Source organism: Haplochromis burtoni, unplaced genomic scaffold (assembly GCF_018398535.1).
Source record: "Haplochromis burtoni strain Fernald_Lab_line unplaced genomic scaffold, NCSU_Asbu1 Contig_21, whole genome shotgun sequence".
Lineage (NCBI taxonomy): Eukaryota > Metazoa > Chordata > Actinopteri > Cichliformes > Cichlidae > Haplochromis > Haplochromis burtoni.
In genome coordinates, this window is record NW_024582382.1 from 1,733,187 (window position 1) to 1,748,161 (window position 14,975).

The 14,975-nt window shown below is 37.7% G+C and overlaps 2 protein-coding genes across 4 annotated transcripts; one reads left to right on the forward strand and one right to left on the reverse strand.

Moving 5' to 3' along the window:
* nudt1 (nudix (nucleoside diphosphate linked moiety X)-type motif 1) lies at nucleotides 1-6,652 on the reverse strand. The gene is made up of 4 exons (XM_005920291.3): nucleotides 6,399-6,652; nucleotides 6,132-6,288; nucleotides 3,219-3,364; nucleotides 1-647 (listed from the first exon to the last, which is right to left on the reverse strand). Exons 2-4 carry the CDS (start codon nucleotides 6,281-6,283, stop codon nucleotides 475-477), a joined length of 471 nt encoding a protein of 156 aa, XP_005920353.1. The 5' UTR covers nucleotides 6,284-6,288; nucleotides 6,399-6,652; the 3' UTR covers nucleotides 1-474.
* mrm2 (mitochondrial rRNA methyltransferase 2) lies at nucleotides 6,212-9,742 on the forward strand. 3 transcript variants are annotated; one of them, XM_042218618.1, is made up of 3 exons: nucleotides 6,212-6,300; nucleotides 7,358-7,637; nucleotides 8,358-9,742. In XM_042218618.1, exons 2-3 carry the CDS (start codon nucleotides 7,388-7,390, stop codon nucleotides 8,786-8,788), a joined length of 681 nt encoding a protein of 226 aa, XP_042074552.1. In that variant the 5' UTR covers nucleotides 6,212-6,300; nucleotides 7,358-7,387; the 3' UTR covers nucleotides 8,789-9,742. The 3 variants fall into 3 exon arrangements, with proteins under 3 accessions (XP_042074552.1, XP_042074551.1, XP_014188502.1); XM_042218617.1 differs by lacking the exon at nucleotides 6,212-6,300 and having other exon boundaries at nucleotides 7,253-7,637; XM_014333016.2 differs by lacking the exon at nucleotides 6,212-6,300 and having other exon boundaries at nucleotides 7,255-7,625.
* The last annotated feature ends 5,233 nt before the right edge of the window (nucleotides 9,743-14,975 follow it).

The window sequence follows — 14,975 nt, forward strand, 5'->3', positions numbered from 1 at the left end:
TTCATGTTAAAGAAGCTATGTTCCAAATTGCAAATGAACTGGTTTAAACATGTATTTTATGAAGAAACTCCCATACAGTATGAAACAATTATTTTAGTAATCGCCTTAATTTTGGAAACGTGCTGCACAGAATATGAAACCTAATGAATTCAGAACTGTATATACTGTAAATATTCCACTAAAGAGGTGCTTCCTGAATTGTGTTGAATCAGATACTCTAAAAATAAAATGAGAATATGGATGTTTTCTTTCAGTGTAGTGCTGCTTTGATTTTCATGAGGAAAAATCCCTGTAAAGAAATAAAAAGGTTTCTAATTGTGTTACAGCTGCGTAACATGTAAACCCTCCACAGGATATCTTCGTTTCCTCCGCATAATGACACAAAACAACCGTTGGATTATTCCTGGTATTTCTCACAGGTTTTATATTGGTCCCTGATGTAAATGCCACCAGTAACAGCTCGATTATTTCCCTTCAGAGCTCCTCCACTTCTTCCAGCGTGTGGCTGAGAATCACATCGTGACCCTGAAACTTGAAGTATCCAACAAATTTCTTCTTCTGCAGCATCAGAGGGAACCACAGTATATCATCGGCCCACATCTGACTGAAAGGAATTTTGTCACGTTCGAACCACTGGGGCCTCATTTCTAGAAAACAAAAGAAAAAATAATTAGACCTCCGGAGAATGAAATAGCATTTTATCATCTGCCTTCAGATATCATCTGCCTTTTCACTGTCATTTCTTAGTTACTGTCCAGAGAATGGAGAGAATTATTATTAAATCAATTCAAGTTGCTTTAGGACCTCAATCCTAAGTAGACAACAGACATCTGTATTACAGTAGTGCAGATAACACTTGCACTCATTTCCTGCCTTATCTTATCTGTTTTATACAAAACAAAACTTTTATATGATAAGCTGTTAAAATCAAACACTTAATGTTATTTGATGTGCCTTAAAATGCTCATAAGTGTGCTGAAATAATTATTGTCACTAAAATTACTCTTTTTAGAATTTTTCTAGTCAAAGATTAGAGAGAAAAAACCACCATATTCATTCATTCTTTCTTAACCTTAAGAAGATGATAGAAATGGTTGGATCTTTTTTTTTTTTTTTTTAATTTAATGGCTTGACTAGACTATTCTTGACTAAACAAACCTCATACTTAATTAATCCCCCAATTGGTTATTAGTATTTTCCAACTTTAATTTCTGTTTTGTTAAATCAGTGTTAAAACCACATTACACAATTTCCCTTAACTTCGCCACATTTCAGTTAAGCTTTTTTCCCTCTACTTATCACTTCACCTCCTGACTGTTTGACTTCTTTTACCCTCCAGACTCTTTGGTTCACTGCTAATGCCTGAACGCTCGAGGAGCTGAGGTTTGCCGAGCGCCTCCAGACTTCACCTTGCTGACCTTGGCTAAATTGCCTGGAAAGACATCCTTGCAAGTTCTTCCTGCTAAGGGCATCAACTCTTCTTTGTTTATTTACAATCTTTACCACTGAGAGCACAATTATAGATTTTTCTTTCCACTTCACAAATATACTACACACGCTCCTACTTCTGTGTATCTCACACAAAACAGTCAAATAGTCAAACAAAATCCAACACAGGATACGACTGGTTTAGACAATTGCAGACCCGTTTCCAGACTTCTACTAATTTCTAAAATAACTCGCAAAACTACTGCTTACCAGCTTTTTCAGCTGGTTGAGGGACATTGTACTTAAAAAAAGTATACCAGTGACCAGACCAAACCAACTAACATATTATTGATCTGGTATTTCTGGCACTGCTCTCAAATTTAATAATAGTTATTTGACAGAGACTTCAAAATTCATAATAACTTTGTCTTTATCTTCTCTTTTCCCATGTGACATCTCTCAAAGCTCCACCCTTGTACCATTTCTGCTTTCATTACATATTTCATGTTTTAGAGATCTCATATTTCTTACTGCTGCTCATCTGATAATATGTAGCTATACTTTCCTATTACACCTATCAACCAGTTTTCACTATCATTACCGACTGAGTGTCTTTAAGTATCTCAAAACTGAGGCCCATGTGTTCAGGCCTGACAGCTTCTTTAAGGAGATCGGTCATTAGCCCTGCAACATCAAATAATCTGTGAGGAGTTTTGCAGTTATTTTGACCAGCATTTGAATTTTGAACCTCAGCTCTCTAACCTCATGTACTCATTTCTTTCAAATAAGAAACATCACTAAAATCAAACCTTTATTGTAATCTTCTGCTTTGAACACACACTCCAATCTTCTGTCTGCTTTAAGTTATTGTACCTTACCTTTGATTTGCACTACTCGGTCCTCCCTAGAGTAGTGCAAATCAAAAACCACAAAGTGCTTGCACATCACGCCTATTCCTATTCTTGCTATCATAAACCTTGCATGGAACTCAAACGCCATGAAACCCCCCCAGTGTAGCTGCACTATGACAGATTGGCATAGAAGAGTGGGCCAACATTTTAAAAAAAACCTAATGTCAGAGCCTGACTCTAGTTATTAGAAGAATTTGGCTTCAATTGCTTTGCTCAGACTGCTTGTTTCACTTTAAATTTTGCTGGAAAAATATAAAACTAGAAGAGCCTGCAAAACAAAGCCCCCTGAAGATGTCAGGAGGAGGTCAAATGCTTTTCACAGACTTCACAGAACTCTTAACTATGAACATCTGCTCCAGTACTGCACAATTATTAGCTATATTATAGTTTTCCTTGCTACTTAACATTTCTACTCAACTCCATTTAAAAAGCTTCTTTCGGCTGCTCACTTATTATTAAGGGGTCACCAAAGTGGATGGATTTGCATATTGAACAAATTTGATTTTATAAAACCTTTAAAATATTATTTTCAATAAGAAATGTGACAGATATGAAAAACGAACTGTTGATATAAGTTTGGGTCAAACATCACTTTAACAGTAAGTTACAAAAAATGGTTTATATCATGTTATTAGGACTCAATTATATTTATTATAAATATTTTGAAATATAAAATATTTTCGTGCCAAATTGTTAGGCACTGTGCAACAAACAATCTTTGCATCTCCTCTCATAGGGCACCATTATCTGAAACGTATAGGCAACAGTGAACTAAAATTCACCACCCCAAGCTCTCTGCTTCCTCTCATTTCAACCACTTTCAAACTATGATACCACTGGATTTCTTCATTTTTCAGTGTGGTGCAGTGGATGTGATACCATCGGATTCTGTCGGTTCTCCATTATATGTGTCGGCTCTGAAAACATGGACATCAAGTAGCTGCGTTTCTCCCACAAATTCAAATTTGATATTTCCGATCTTGTCGAGTGCATCCACCGTGAGACCACTTTCTTCTTCCAGCTCTCTGAAAGGAAAAAACATCAAATAAATGATTAATTACGTGGGTCTTAAAAATAAGCTCACCGTAGACGTCACACGGGCACTAAAAGCAACTAAAAATGGCAAAGTAATGATATCGGTGGTTCTAGGACGCAATCTATTTGTGGCATTTGCTTTACCCTCTACACAAAACATTTTAAGATTATTAAAAAAAATTAGTATGAGAGTGAAAGGTCTGGATAAGAGCTTGTGGGCTGAACATTGAGATCAGGGTCAAAGTGTTGTTGCAAACTGCAGAGGGTAGTAAAATATGCCAAAATAGCATGTTCAGGTTGACTGAATGTCAAATTTGTAGTACTTTTATTCTCTCCCATCTTTATTTAAAAAGCAACTAACCATGAACTTACCATTAATACACTAATATGTGACGTGCTTTCTAATAAAAATGTGTCGTCAGAGAAGAAATTAATATAAGAGCTTTGTCGCTTTCTATGAAGGTGTGGCAGGGCGTGGTCTGCGGTGCCGCTGCAGTGGAGGCGGACGCACCTGAGCGGCATCCGCAATCACGCCTCGCCGGCATAAAGAGTCTGTACTGGGTCCTGTCAGTTCCTGTTGTTGGGTGATGTGCTCGGCTGGTGGCTGGAAAGCTGCAGCCGTGTGTGTCATCATTCATTTACAGAATGTTAAATCTTGGTAAAGGTACACTTGATACATATCTTACTCATCACAAGAGCTTCAGAGATAAGAACTGTTAGGGGCAGGGATGACGACTTTTAAAAGACTGAAAAAAAATTCAGATTTTCTGGAACGATGCAGTAGCTCTTTTTCTTTTATTTTCAGGGGATTCATCCCAATCATAAAAAAAAAATCAACAACTGCAAAAATGATGCATTAGCAGCATCCAAGAAAACACTCCACATTAAAAGCTGCTGGTAGATGCCAGCAGCAAGTGAATTTTAACGTCCCTTTCACAGAATATTATACATTACACTCAACATATTAACAGACACTAATTTATATGATTAGGACTATTAATTACAAACTGCAGTTTTCCTCTTTTTCTTTTTATTTAATCACACTTTTTAAAAGAAGCTCTTTTGTCTAGCAATATTCTCAGTCACAGCACGTTATCTAAGGGTCCTCATTTTAGCTTTTTAGTCCCCAGTACTCAAGCCAAACACAACCTTAAGTTCTCTTCACTAAAAGAAATGTTTTGATTGGTGTTGGCCTATTCACTGACCAGGACTTATTAAATGGAAGGAGTGAAGCTAGGATTGAGAAGTGGGTTAAGATGATTTTCAGTATTGCCCTTACCTGACCATTACATGAAGAACTAAGTGTTTCTAACTCAGTCTTGTTACCCATCGCATCCAAATATCCTAAACACAAAGCTGGTCTCACTACGTGTTTAAGGAAAAACGGCTTGAGAACTCGCCCGATAGCTTTTTGGGGGTTTCCTTCCTTTGCTTTGAAACAAATTTCCTGCAGATGATTGATCACAGATTGTCCAGACTTCACATTAATGTGTTTCCCCCCACACACTTACAGAGTACTCAAAACATATCAAACTCCCTCTTTTTCAGTCGTTTTCTTAACCCTTGCACAACATTGGTACTTTGCTGTTGCATACAAACAGAGTTTCGTCTTAAAATCCCAAACCCAGTGTTATGTTTTGTCATATGTTTTTAATGGTTCATGTTAAAGCTATAAGTGTATTGATACCCTGGCAGATATCAAAGTGGATATTGATGTGATAATATGGACTGCGAAACTGATTAAACTAGATTTAGAACTACTTTAGATAAAACCACAAGGGCTATAAAAATTACACCTGTAAAACCCTAAAAGATGCTTTGTGTTTGCAGAAATTTGTGCCCCCCCCAAAAAAACAAAAACCCAACTAGAAAAACAAACAAACAAACAAAAAAAAAACATAGTTGCACATCCAAACGTGCTGTGGTGGGGATTCAAGAAAATAGTTTGAGATGATTTAAGCTTTGGGATGAAGCATATTATCCTGATGGAAGGAGCCATTAGAACATGAGCACACCGTGGTGCATAAATGGATGGACATGGTCATCAACAATATTCAGGTAGGCTGGTAGCATTTAGATGATTAGCATTTAGATCAGGGGTGTCAAACTCAAATACACAGTGGGCCAAAATTCAAAACTGGAACAAAGTCGCGGGCTAACGTTAATATTTATTGAAATATATTTATTCCTCCAGATATAAGAATGAATCTTTTCTTATGGACTCAAACAAGTTTTGCTGAAAAACTGAATGTGGAACAAGCAAAGCTTAATACTAAACAATATATATATTAGCTGTATAATACCAGTAGGCCAGCTCTAATAGTAATTTGGTATGGCTTCGCGGGCCAAATGTAATTAGGCTGCGGGCCAAATTTGGCCCGCGGGCCAGAGTTTGACACCTATGATTTAGATGATGTTCAGCTGGTACTAAGGTGCCCTAAGTGTGCCAAAAAATATCCCCACACATTAAACCAATACTGCCCTGATACAAGGCAGAATGGGTCCATGCTTTCCTGTAGTTTACAACAAATTCTGACCCCATGATCTGAGTGTCACAGTCAAAATTGAGACTCAGACCATTTGACATTTTTCCAGTCTTCTATTGTCCAATTTTGGTCCCCATGAGAATCGTAGCTTCCCAATTAGTTTCGTCACACTTAAGACCACTTCATTTCAAAATCATTTAAATCGTGAGTCTATTTTTATTATAATTATTCTTTTTTTAATATAAAAAATGTCGAACGCAACTAAACTTGCCTCCTAGCAGCGTCCTCAATGGTTTCTCCAGGCTGAACTTTGCCCCCAAACCCGTTCCACTTTCCAGCACCAAAGCCCCTCTTCTTCATACCCAGTAGCACTCTGCCCGGCTGGACAATGAGCACAAGGGTCAGCAGCTTGGAGCTCAACATCTCGCCTGAGTGTGGAGGTAAAGAAATCTGATGTTAAACTAATGCAATGCATCTCCACTGTGCTGCACAGTAAGCGTAATCAGCTGCACACTCCGCTGTGTGCTAACATGGTTACCTGCTAAGTAAAACTGTGCTAGCGTATTGAAAAAAGGAATTTTTTCTCAGCGGTGGCCGAAAGAAAAAAGACGAAAAACTACTTATAAAAACAGTATACTTTGAGTTCAACAACTCCCGCGTGCAGCTGCAGATCGGTTGTCACGTGATGTGCTGATACGTAAGAGCGTGGATGAGTACGATTGACGTAAACTCAGCTCACCGGGTCCATCGCTTTCTTGCTAGATCGGTTAACCGTGGTTACCATGAAATGTGTTCGACTAGAAACTGCAGCTGGTTAATGCTGCAGTTACAGCACGTGTTATCTCACGATAACCCAACAACAAATGAAGGTTATCAGTAATTTATTGATTGATTAATCAGCTGGTAGCTCCATATGTTTTGATTTGGTAAAGTTTTACATCAGATGCTCTTCCTGACAGAACCCCCAAAGAGAGTGGAATCGAATTGGTGACCTTGGTGAGCCAATGTGTTATTCGCCAATCAAACTCTCCAAAGCGTTTTGGAAAGCATTTGTGCTTTACATATGCTGCAATCTATTCCATTAGGGGAGGCCTCGTCTGTCTTTGACAGTGTCACACCTTCTGCACATATTACAGCACTGTAATAAGAGTCTGGATGCTGAACTGGCTTAATATAGCCTGCCTGTCTTCTCACACATTAAAAGATTTTGTACACAGTAAAAAATAAATAAAGAAATGTGACCTAGGATTTCTCAGTATTGTATAAACTTAAAACAAATGGAAAAATAAATTAGGCACATTAGCTTCAATCTGTCCCAGATAGGAACACTTGTTGTGTACATGTTTTGCAGTAAGGGGACGTATATAGGCACGCACCTAACGATTTTGCCCTTAACCAATGAGGAGGGGGGGCTCGTGTATTTCGACGCAAGCGCAGTTCAGCATGCGGTACACGTGACTGCGCACTGTAATAACAATGTGGATGTTTTCCTTGCAGAGGAGATATCTGCACTCCTCGTTGTGTTTGATGAAGAAACTGAAGGGTAAGACGCCAGCGGAGCAGCGCTGGCTCCGACGGCAGCTTAAAGACCCGTATGTCAAAGCTTCCCAGGTCCAAAACTTTCGATGCAGGAGCGCCTTCAAGCTTCTAGAGATAGATGACAAGTTCAGGCTCTTACAACCTGGATACACTGTGGTGGACTGCGGAGCTGCTCCTGGAGCCTGGAGCCAGGTGGCAGTCCAGAGGGTCAATTCAGGTGTGACAGGTGAGAGGACAGGTGTCTAATCACACAGGTTTGTGGGAGGGGCGCCATGATATGATTGTTACGACGTTTAACCTAGAGTTTGTGCTTTTGCTAAGACTGTATGTCAGGGACGACTTTGAGCCCAACCTTACAATATTTTGTCCGATTTTTCCCTATTGCGTAGGGCTTCTGTAGTTTTCCAAGCGTAAAGTATTGTGGCTCATGCCTAATTTTCCTAATAAGATTATATAGGCATCATAAAATGTCATATTGATTGATTTCGTTTTTAAATATCTGCAGTGTGGTTTGAATATTAGCATTCAGAAACCGAAGCTGCTCTTAATATCCATCATGTCGGCGTTTATTCCTAGTGATGCAGATTGATGGGAAGAGTCTGCACTACATTTACCACACAAACAAAAAGCAGTGCTCTGCAAAAAACAGAAGCAGATGTGATAGACTGTGATGTATTACCAAGCTGAAAGTTATTGAAGCCTATGGCAGATGCATTAATAAAAGCAGAAAATTCACAAAAGAAACGTGTATTGGTGATAATATAGAACACGTGCTATTATAATTTGATATAATTATGTGTTATTATAATTATCAAATGAGTTGTCTTGCTTCTCTAGTTGATCGTGCAAGGAAATAGACTGGCTTTTATATCCAGACTTGTCTTTCTTGTAGCTCAGCCTTAAATAACAGAAAAAATAAGCTTGTAAATTAAAGTCACTATCTTTCCTATTACCTTAGATCCAGAGTTGCCTCGTGGTATGGTTGTTGGCATTGATTTGCTGAACATACCGCCTCTGGATGGTGCTCACTTCCTGTCCAATTGCGATGTCACAGACCCTGCCACACATGCCAAGCTGTTGGAGCTTCTTCCCCACGGCAAGGCTCATGTCATCCTGAGCGACATGGCACCCAATGCCAGCGGTTTCAGAGAGATGGACCACGAGAAACTCATCACAATGTGTTTGTCTTTGATAGACTTGGCTGAGAAAATTTTACAGCCCCAGGGTTCTCTTCTTTGTAAATACTGGGACGGGATCCTTGCTCATAAACTGCAGGAAACGCTCTCAAGTGTGTTCAGTAGTGTTCGGACTTTAAAGCCAGATTCCAGCAGAAAAGACTCAGCTGAACGATATTTCCTTGCTAGAATGTACAGAAGGCCAATAAAGTGATGTTTAATTATGGAGTGTGTGCTCCGTTCAGTCTGAGCATGACGAAGGGGCTCTCTTAGTGGCTGTCATCAAAAGATGGCACTGTTGAGGCATCGGTAAGGCTGACTGCTCCAGGCACAGAAGCAAACACATTAAACACTGTGATGCTGGCTTTTAAGCCCTGCAAACTTAACACAGCAGCAGTGAATCAGTAATATGTAAACCTATGCAAGAATCAGTTTGATATTCCTCAAGAGCCCCCAATGCAGTGCTTCTCTGAAGTTATTGTTTGCCCCAAGTGTTTGTTCTACACACTCAGACTGGTATTTGCTTTGTTACAGAAAGTCATCTACCAGTGGTGCTTATGCTAATAATTTGCACTGCCAGCCATGTAGAAATATGTAATAATTCTCTCACTGAGAGCTCACAGAGAGGGAAAACTAATACATAAGAGTCAAACACAGTATGACTAACTGGAAGTGGGATGCTACTCAAGTGTTATTGGGTTCTGACAGTGAAAACATGTCCATTTCCTGTGAAAATGTGATAAGCACAGTCATTTCAGTTTTTCTTTTTTTCTTTCTTTCATATTTTCACAGATCTCCTTTAAATCACTGAGGTGAACACTTTCATTTGTTTTTATTTTTTAGTACAACTGGTCATGAAATAAAAGCACATTTTGTAGTCGTATAGTGTCACAGTCTTGTCCTGACTTGAAGCGCCATTCACCAGAGCCAGATGCATATACGATATCTTTATCTTCTCTTCCCGTCTTAGTGCATTCGTTTTCATGTACAAGCAACTATCATTTTTGGAGGGCATTTTATGCTTTTAGTCCAGTGACAGAAATAGATTGGGAATGACTTGCCACAAAGGTCTCCAGCTGGACACGTACTTGGGATGTTGCTTTACCCTTTGGCCAAAAGGGCTCTGTCATGTACAAATGAGTGAATAACAATGAAATGCAACCATGCGCAGAGGTTCAAAGGAGAAGGAGTTATTTCAGACACCCCTGGTTCTAAAAGGAAAAATCTCCATTCATTTTATAAACAGAGATGCAATTTGCTGAATACTTCTACAGCTCGTATGTCTTTCATGGTTAAATAAATCAGTATAAAAGATTAACATCTGTGTTTGCAAACATTTGGTTCTTAGGTCAAGCCAGACGATAGCTTGATCTCAAGTAAAATAAGTATTTTTCTTTTGAATTCTGATTAATTTGTGGGTGGATTTGTAACAAGTCTACCATAAAAATAAAGTTCTTTAAATTTGCTTTTAAAGGTATAGTAATCCTTAGTACTGCAGTCAAAGCGAATCCAGTTTCTAGAGAGATAAACAGCCTAAAGAGGCTCTCTTATGGTTTTGGGTAGAAATGTTTGGAAGTTAGTAATTTACAACAGTTGAGTAATGAGGTCAAAGATGCATAACATTTAGAGGATGTGCATGTTGCTTTTTAGATTCTAAATTTGTGCAAAAATGTTGAGCCACCTCATATTTCCTAATGTTTTGCTAGAAAAATCTCAAATGGGGGCAATGATTAATTTTTTTCCTGATTTTTTTTTTTTTTAATTTATTTTTTCCTGGTGTGTCTGGTCAAGTTCTTTTCTACTTTGGCATACCTCAGTCTTTTCTCCCTATTTTCCTTTCTTAAGAAGGAATTCACATCAGTCACCCTTCCACCAAGACCATTTGTGATGAAGATTCAGCGAACAGTAGATGGATCAAATGAAGGACCATGTGCAATCTGCTATAGTTTGCTTTTTAGGCCTGACACTTCTTTTGTCCTCTACTTGTCCAGTTTCCAATTTTTTTTTTTAAAAGAACATAACACACACCCTGCCAAGATGTGACATTTTTAGCTAATAGTTTTTTGGGAATCGCCTTGATGGTCAGAAAATAGTATTTTTTTTTTCAAACTGTTTTATCTTTGGCAAGAAATGGGAACCAATTATGTTTTGTTGACAGGTTGTTGGTAACAAATTACCCAAATATACATTTTCAAATGGATTATTTGCTTACTGTTATGTGTATGCACAACACTGGTTCGTCCACTGATTTTGGTTTCTTTGGTGCTTAAATGATTTATAGGTCAGTGCTTTGGCTTAACAAACAAACAAAACAAGACAAAAGAAACCTGGTGAGGTGCAAAGACGGGACTGAGAATGAGTGAAGAAACCAGCCAATGTCCAAAGAAAGAAAACTAAAAGGCCTTAAAGACCTTCAGAAAGAAAGAAGAACTGATGCAGAAACAAAACTACTTCAATGAAAACACACAAAAAAAGAATAGCTTCCCTGGAGGGAAAAAAAGAAAGAGGCGTGGCTCAAGTCTGAATGTAATTTTACTGAATATGAATATTCTGTTAAATTTCATTTTTGCCTTTTTCCCCCAAATGTGTTTAATGCTGAATGTATATCTGAATATATCTATGTCACAAACGGTAACTGAAAATATTTTATTCCTTATGAAAATACAATATAATAAATGACTCACAAGCTGTTCTTGTTTTGAAATCAGTTTAGTCCTAAATTGTTTTGTTTTTTTCAAAGTCTGATCCTGCCATAAAAAGAAAATTAAAATCCTAATCGAGCTCAAATTTGCATTTATGCAGCAAAGAAAGAGATTGCTCACATGAATAAATTAATATGGCTGCTATCTGGCCTCTCTGTCTCAGGAGTGATGAGTAATACAGTGTGAACTGAAACATTCATGCCTCTTGGTAAAATTAACTGCATAGAAGGGAGACTGACCCCTGAAGATGATTGCTTAGAATGAACAGGAGCAGCCATGCCTGTTGATGAAGCTGATCGTGCAAGATGTGAACAGATGACCAATTTTACTTCTCATTACTTGTTGATTATTCAACCCTTTTGCTATTTAGATTTAAATTATTTCAGAATTACTGTGGGATTTATGTAAATTCCATTGGACTCGAGTGTTTCGGCTCAGGATAAATGATGATTCATTCACAGGCTAATTCATTCTTCCCTGGACAGCTGCAGGTATCGTTGTAAATAATAGTAAATGAAGAGAGGAAAACAGAAAGCCACAAATTTTGATATTCAGATCTGTCTGCTGAGATGTGGTAATTACCTTTACAGTCTGCCACGTAACACCAGTTTTAACTGCTTTGGTTTGTTATTGCTGCAAAGGATTATATGAACTTTACTTTTCATAAAAAGTATTCTATCCTTAGCAGGTCTCAAAATCTGGAGCATTTAATCTCAGATGAACTCCAAAACATGACATATTATTTAACAAAAACAAAGCCAAAATGCAGAATGTGTGAAAAACTACAACTCTAAGTACATTCCAACGTCCTTTAGCAGCATCTATTGTAGATTTCTGGTGTGATTGGGATTATTATCCTGTTTACTTTAGTATACAGAGGAGTTCATGGTCAGCTCAGTGAGTACAATGTGCCTAGTTCATATGGCTGCAAAACAAGCCTAAATCATCATCCCTCGACCACTGTGCTTGACAGGTGGCACAAAGTATTTATTTATTTATTTTTTGCCTATGCTTTGTGTTTGGTTTTGATCTAAATGTGATGCTGTGCATTAGGTCCATATATCTTCATGTTAGTCTCATCTGTCCAAAGGACATTGTTCAAGTAGTCTTGTGGTTTGTTTAGATGCAACTTTGCAAACCTTTGTCATGTTGCCATGTTCTTTTTAGATAGAAGTGGGTTTCTCCTGGCAAACAAGAAACACTTGCCAAGTCTTTCTAATTGTACTGTCATGGACTCTAACATTTAGCATGCTATCTGAGGCTTGTAGAGTCTTAGATGTAGCTCAAGGTTTTTTTGTAATTTCTTTAAGAATTGCACGTTCTGACCTTGGGGTGAATTTGCTTGGGTGTCCACTCCTGGAAAGATTAGCATCTGTCTGGAATGTTTTGCACCTGTGAATAATCTTTCTCACTGTAGAAGCAATAGGCTTCAAATTGTTTGGAAATGGCCTTATAACCCTTCCCAGATTGACAGGATGCAACAAGCGCTTCTTTCAGATCAGCGCTGATGTATTTCCTCCTTGGTATTGTAATAATACACACCTGAATAGTCCAGACCAGCAAACTGGCAAAACGTCTGATTTACAGACACTTGCTCATGATCAATTAATCAACTTCATTCTATAATTACCACCTGGCTGCTACTAACCCTGTTAATTCCCACGGAAGCAATAAGGGTTTACTAAGTTTTTTTTTTACATACTTCTTCTGTGTTTTGGCTTAGTTTTTATTAAATAATGAATCTGTATAATACATGTTTTATTTTTAATCTCAGGTTGTATTTAAGACCTACTAAAGACTATATTTCTTTTATTATGTCTTGATATGTAAACCTTATAATTTATGCTTTTTACCTTGACTGTAAGACAAGAAGTAAAAGTACTACTGACAAGTTGCTGAGATTTTGTTGAAAAGGCAGAAGAATATAATTAACAGCTATTCAGTGTCATCCTAATCAGGAATTAATTTGAAATTTCTTATCTTTCTTACATTATAAATAAAAATGTGTTCACATGAATAATAAATACATTTAAGCCTATGTAATCTGACGTTATTTACTCTGGTGGCAAAAGAATGCAGAGGACCGCCAATTAGAAAAGCCCTCAAATGATTTGAAAAGAGAATTGATCTCTTACCAAACAGATTTTTTTGGAAAAACGGTTTAAAAAAAAAAAAAACTCTGAATCTTTCTGGAAAAAAGACCTCCTTTTTGAATTTTGCTCTGTCCCACTAATAAAAACAAACATCGCCTCTAATATTAACACAGTGGAACTCTCAAATTGGCAGGAAATTAAAGAAATGGAAATATCTTTTCTAACCATCGTGCCTTTCATTCCCTTGGCTGACCTGAGTTGCCAAAATGAATTGCTCGTCTGACAACATTCATCATTCCCTGTGCCTGTCCCTGAATGTTAGCAGACTGAGCCAAGCAGGCATTCACTGACGTAAAGTAATGAATACTATTATGATGATAATTTCATACCATCTTCACAGGGGGAAAAAAAGAATCTGAAATCTTAGGGCTGTATGAAGACCGCAACTCTTTTTTTTTTTACTGGAAACTCTTTTAGTTCATGATGGCAAGCCATTTAATATAATGGAAATTTTCTGGTAAACAAGCGTGTTTCTAAGAATACGTGGGAGGGAAAATGTTCTCTTCAGACATCATTTTTATAGTGCCTCATTGCCTCTCAGACAACTGTAAAAAAACAAAACAAAACACAAAAACTTACAGGTATTTTGTGTCTGTTTCCCTGGCATTGTTACACAAAAGGACACATATCAGTGAACAATCTTGATCTTTGCTCATCGGGGGCTGCAGCAGCCCTGCAGAAAAATGTCAGGAACATTATTGCAAACGGGGTGAAGTTTGGATGTGGTACGAGGGTTAAAGAGACTGAGGATAAACAAAGCACGGTGTACATTTGTAACCCCATATCTACTGACATTTACGGGGCAGAGCGGAAAAGGGAAACCGAGAGATAAAAACTTTGAACTAACTTTGTGTTAAGATTTTTGCAAGTGTGGATGTTTTCTGGTGATTTGTCACACTGGGTTAGTAAACTAATGTGTGATAAAAGAGTGCAGAGAAGAAGAAGATGGTGATCAAATATTGTTGTCACGGTCCTATTAATAAGCTGTTGTTTGTGTTTTCAATTCTTATCTTTTTTCTTCTTATTTCCTTGTGTATTTGAGGGTGTTTGCCATTTTTATGTTCCCACTGTCTTTGTCTTGCTGGTTTTGTAGGTGAATTTAATGATGGAGTACAGACATATGGTCCAGAAAACTGACCTCCTAAATCCTTTTCCTAATCACTTTTCCTTGACCTCAGTGGAAAATGTCATGAAAAGGTGGGAAACAGAATGTATAAGAGCTTAGGAAATGTGAAGTATGTGGACAATCTGACTGCACTTGCACTAGACTTCTTAACAATGTGATGATGAATGTCTGTCCTTTTGAAACTAGAATGTCCAGAAGATGAACTTACAAAAAATGAAATTGCAAATTGCAGAAAAAGTAAAGTATTGCCTAAAAAAATAAAATATATTCATTTTTGAAATGAAATATTTTGTGCTGGAGACTGATCCAGGGTAACCCCTTCCACCTTTTTGTTGAAGATTTCTGTCCACAAAATAAAATTCCCTGCTCCCCTTCACCGCCTATCCAAGATGACCCAAAGTTCACTTTATGATAATCCTA